Below are 3,823 nucleotides of genomic sequence, written 5' to 3'. Positions count from 1 at the left end.
CCCCTCCTCCACCCTGACTTCCCGCTATCCCCCTCCTCCATCCTGACACCCCGCTATCCCCCTCCTCCACCCTGACTCCCCGCTATCCCCCTCCTCCGCCCTGACACCCCGCTATCCCCCTCCTCCACCCTGACACCCCGCTATCCCCCTCCCCCAACCTGACACCCCACTATCCCAACATGACACCCCGCTATCCCCCTCCTCCACCCTGACACCTTCCCCCCTCATATATATCAGTATTTACTGGAGGGGGGAGAAGACAGATAAGCAGAGCTTCCACTTTTGGTTGGAACTCCGCTTTAAGGTTTTCCCCAAACTTATCCCCAGCATTATATATTAATAGTGTAAAGTCCTTGTGATAATTTTTGTCTTTCTGTGACCCCCCCCCAACTGACATGTAGGGCCAACTTTATTTTTTTGTTTTACTCTTCAACTTTTCTTCTTGTTATGTCTTCTTTTTTAGTGATACTTTAAACCTCTCTTCTACATGAATCACCATGTGTTGTCTTTCCTGGAATAAAGCCCTCAGGTGTGATTATGAAATACAATTGCTCAGAATGACTCAAGATATGAAGACGCACCTCAGGATGAACCTGCACTGAAACCCATTTCTCAGGTCCAACCTCTCGGTTTTTCTTCAAGCAGACAAAGACTACGGCTGAGTCCCGATAGGATGTGATCACAAGTCGCTGCCTAAAGAAGCCAGGTAAAGAGTAAGCCAGTTGCATTCTGCTAGGATCGCAAAGCAGAGCTTAGAGAACTGGGAAGTATCCAGCTCTTCACATCATGCGACCAATTATCGCTGCTTGCCTATGCTTGTTCTGCATTCATAGACGACGTTGGTCTTCCATGTTTTTACTTCTCTCTTCACTTCTGCTGCTGCTGTTTCTGTTTCTTTCCGGGTATCTGGAAGAGTGTTTGTCTCGAACACTGCCCATCTTCTACCCAAACCCTTCTCAGCTTTCCTCTTCTCGACTCTCCCGCATCCCATTGCCACCTGTCCTGCTCTCTCCCGCCAATGCTTGCTCTCTGCCACCCTTACTCCTTATCTTAGTCTCCAGTGCCCCTTCCCATAGAGATAGAAGAAATGCGATCCGGCAAACCTATGGGAGTCTCTCCTCTGCCACATCTTCTTCGTCCCTAACTCTGTTCGTGTTGGCGGTTCCTGATAAAGCAGAAGAGAGATCAGCCCTGGTGCACGAGGCAGTCGCTCATGGAGACATCATTCAAGCCAATTTCACGGACTCTTACCGGAACCTAACGCTAAAAACTCTGACCGGGTTGGCATGGGCCTTGCAGAAGTGCCAAGGTGCTGGATTTTTGCTCAAGACTGATGACGATGTCTTTGTCAACACTTTGGCCTTGTCAGCCTTTCTGAAGGAGCAGAAACAGGAACTCCAGTATCTCGGCCGGATAAGCTGGCATGGCCCCGCCTCTCGGGATCCAGAGAATCGCTACTATGTGTCACGTGAGCTTTATGCCAGTGACTATTATCCCCCGTATTGTAGTGGCATCGGCTACATTTTGTCTCATGGAGCAGCCGGTCACCTTTTGCAGGAAGCTGGCAATGGTCCTTGGCCTGAAGTTGAGGATGTATACACGGGCATCTTGGCAAAGGTAGCTGGTATCGCCCCCCGACATGTCGCTAACATAGCGGGTCCTGCATCAATCCCACACAACAGTTGCTGTTATCGGACCATGTTTACCTCCCACAAACATACACCCCGTGGCATGCAGGAGGCCTGGAATATGCTGAAAGAGGAAAGAGACCACTGGTGTCCCCCCCTAACATTACTCTTCTGCAGGACATTTGGGGAGCTATTGGATCAAGTTGAAAATGGAGCAAATTAACAAGTTGGAAATATTTTGTGTTGGTATTGGGGTTATGATTATTTTCTTGCCCTGGACCAACTAAATCTCTGAAACTATGTAAGCCAGGCACCTACATGGGCAGCTAACTTTTTGGAACCTTTTCTGTTATGGATAAGAAATACGTTCACTCCTGAAAGCCTTCAGATGGCTTCTAAGTCCAAAAGACCATCTCCTGGTTATCTGCAAAAGACCAGCTCCTGGTTATCTGCAAAAGACCAGCTCCTGATTATCTGCTAAAGACCAGCTCCTGATTATCTGCTAAAGACCAGCACCTGATTATCTGCATAAGACCAGCTCCTGATTATCTGCTAAAGACCAGCTCCTGATTATCTGTATTAAATATCTGATGAGGGTATCTTGATTGGCAGCTGCCATTTACAATTTCTCATTCCTTTTTATAAACTCAGCAAGGTATAAGAAATGTGGTTCCTGCCACCCTGAAAATTTCTTGGGGATCCCGCTCAGGCAACCATTGTCCTATGAGATGGAAGCTGCTGTGAGGGTGCAGGCTGGGAGTGGGTCTGTCCTGACCCAAGGAACATTGCAAAGGTACAAGGATATTCCAGCAGCCGCACACCATTACCAGTCATAGGATCACCAGATAAAAGCAGCCTTAGCCTATGATCCTCCAATTGACTTTCCACACCTCTCCTAAATTGACATTCCACATGGCAATGTAAAAATTGAGGCCTCCCCCTCTTTCGTTCGCTTGCTACTGTAATAGAAATATTGAATTCTAATATTTTTATATGAAATGAACATCATATATTGAACTTTTTTTGACTCCATCTGTGTAGCTGACAAAATCGTACAGCTGACATCATAAAACAAGCTGTAGAGTTGTATCTAGACTGGGAAAGCTATTTTTTTTACTGCTTTGTTGTATTGTAGCTAGAGGCAATATCTGAGAAGGTCTTTTTAGCTAGAATTGGTTATCTGGAAAAACTTGTTTATGGTACCTATAAACGATGCTGGGAGGGAATCACCTGGGGCGGCTGTGAGGAGGACTCAAAAACCTGATTTAAAACCTGATTTAAAAACCTGATCAACATGTTAACATTGAAAGTAGTTGATTGGGGAGGTATCTAAATATACAGCCAGAGCCCTAAAAAATTCTCTTTCTCTGGGCTGAAGTCTCTTTGAGCACAGACCTCCAGAACATCGGGAGGTCTATGTAAAGTATTACTTTTATTCTTATTAGTTTCTCTCTCCTGTAACTTTTTCCATCTTGCAATTTGTCCTCTAATATTAATAGCATTTGTATTTCCATTGTAACATCATTTTTTTATTGTATTATTCACTTACTTTGCAGTTCATTTTATTTAATGTTATTAATGACAAGTTTCTCTTCTGTAATAAATGTTTTCTTTTATTTAGCACAGTGGTTATTCATAATTAATATTCTTTTACTGCAAGAGATACAATAAGGTTGATATTAACATATAAAAAGGTGTAGATCACTTATTATATTTATAATCGCAGAAAGGATAAAAGGAATAAGTGTGGTAGGAAAAAAGCAGCCATAACAGATGGTGCCCCGTGGGAGAAGTTTAAAGTTTGGGTGTAACTTCTTGTGTGTAAGCCGCAGCTGAAACAGACAATTCCAACTCCAAAAACGGTAAGCGTTATTTATGTCTTTGTTTGTCTTCACCTGTGTCTTCCCAGACTAGCAAACTTCTTAGTACTCATTCTTTTTATTTTACCATTTGTCTGTGCTAATACTTTAAAACAGAAGGATTGGGAAAACAAGGATTTCGGGCACACTATGTCAATAAAATCAATTTTTATTTTAAACTCAGATAAAATCAAAAAACCATACAGACACACATGTATTGATATCCATCCATATTTGATAGTCATTTCTTTTGCATGGTTGCGCTATTCTTTTTTAATATACATGTTGCTTGGTCCATAGCTGCACCGGCTTTAGATATACATGTTCAGGGTCTGC

At 43.4% G+C, this 3,823-nt stretch overlaps 1 protein-coding gene across 1 annotated transcript; it reads left to right on the top strand.

Moving 5' to 3' along the window:
- Positions 1-681: 681 nt before the first annotated feature.
- On the top strand, positions 682-2,054 carry LOC309559413 (beta-1,3-galactosyltransferase 4-like). Its single transcript, XM_082262672.1, has one exon. It carries the CDS (start codon positions 787-789, stop codon positions 1,849-1,851), a length of 1,065 nt encoding a protein of 354 aa, XP_082118798.1. The 5' UTR covers positions 682-786; the 3' UTR covers positions 1,852-2,054.
- Positions 2,055-3,823: the final 1,769 nt, after the last annotated feature.

The sequence above is a fragment of the Pelophylax lessonae genome (assembly GCF_965119305.1).
Source record: "Pelophylax lessonae genome assembly, chromosome: 7".
Lineage (NCBI taxonomy): Eukaryota > Metazoa > Chordata > Amphibia > Anura > Ranidae > Pelophylax > Pelophylax lessonae.
Note: the sequence above shows the minus strand (reverse complement) of the source record. Positions and strands in the feature narration are given on the sequence as shown.

Bases quoted from the DNA above. Each gene is read 5' to 3' on its own strand.
- LOC309559413 (XM_082262672.1), top strand. From the start codon at position 787: ATGCGACCAATTATCGCTGCTTGCCTATGCTTGTTCTGCATTCATAGA.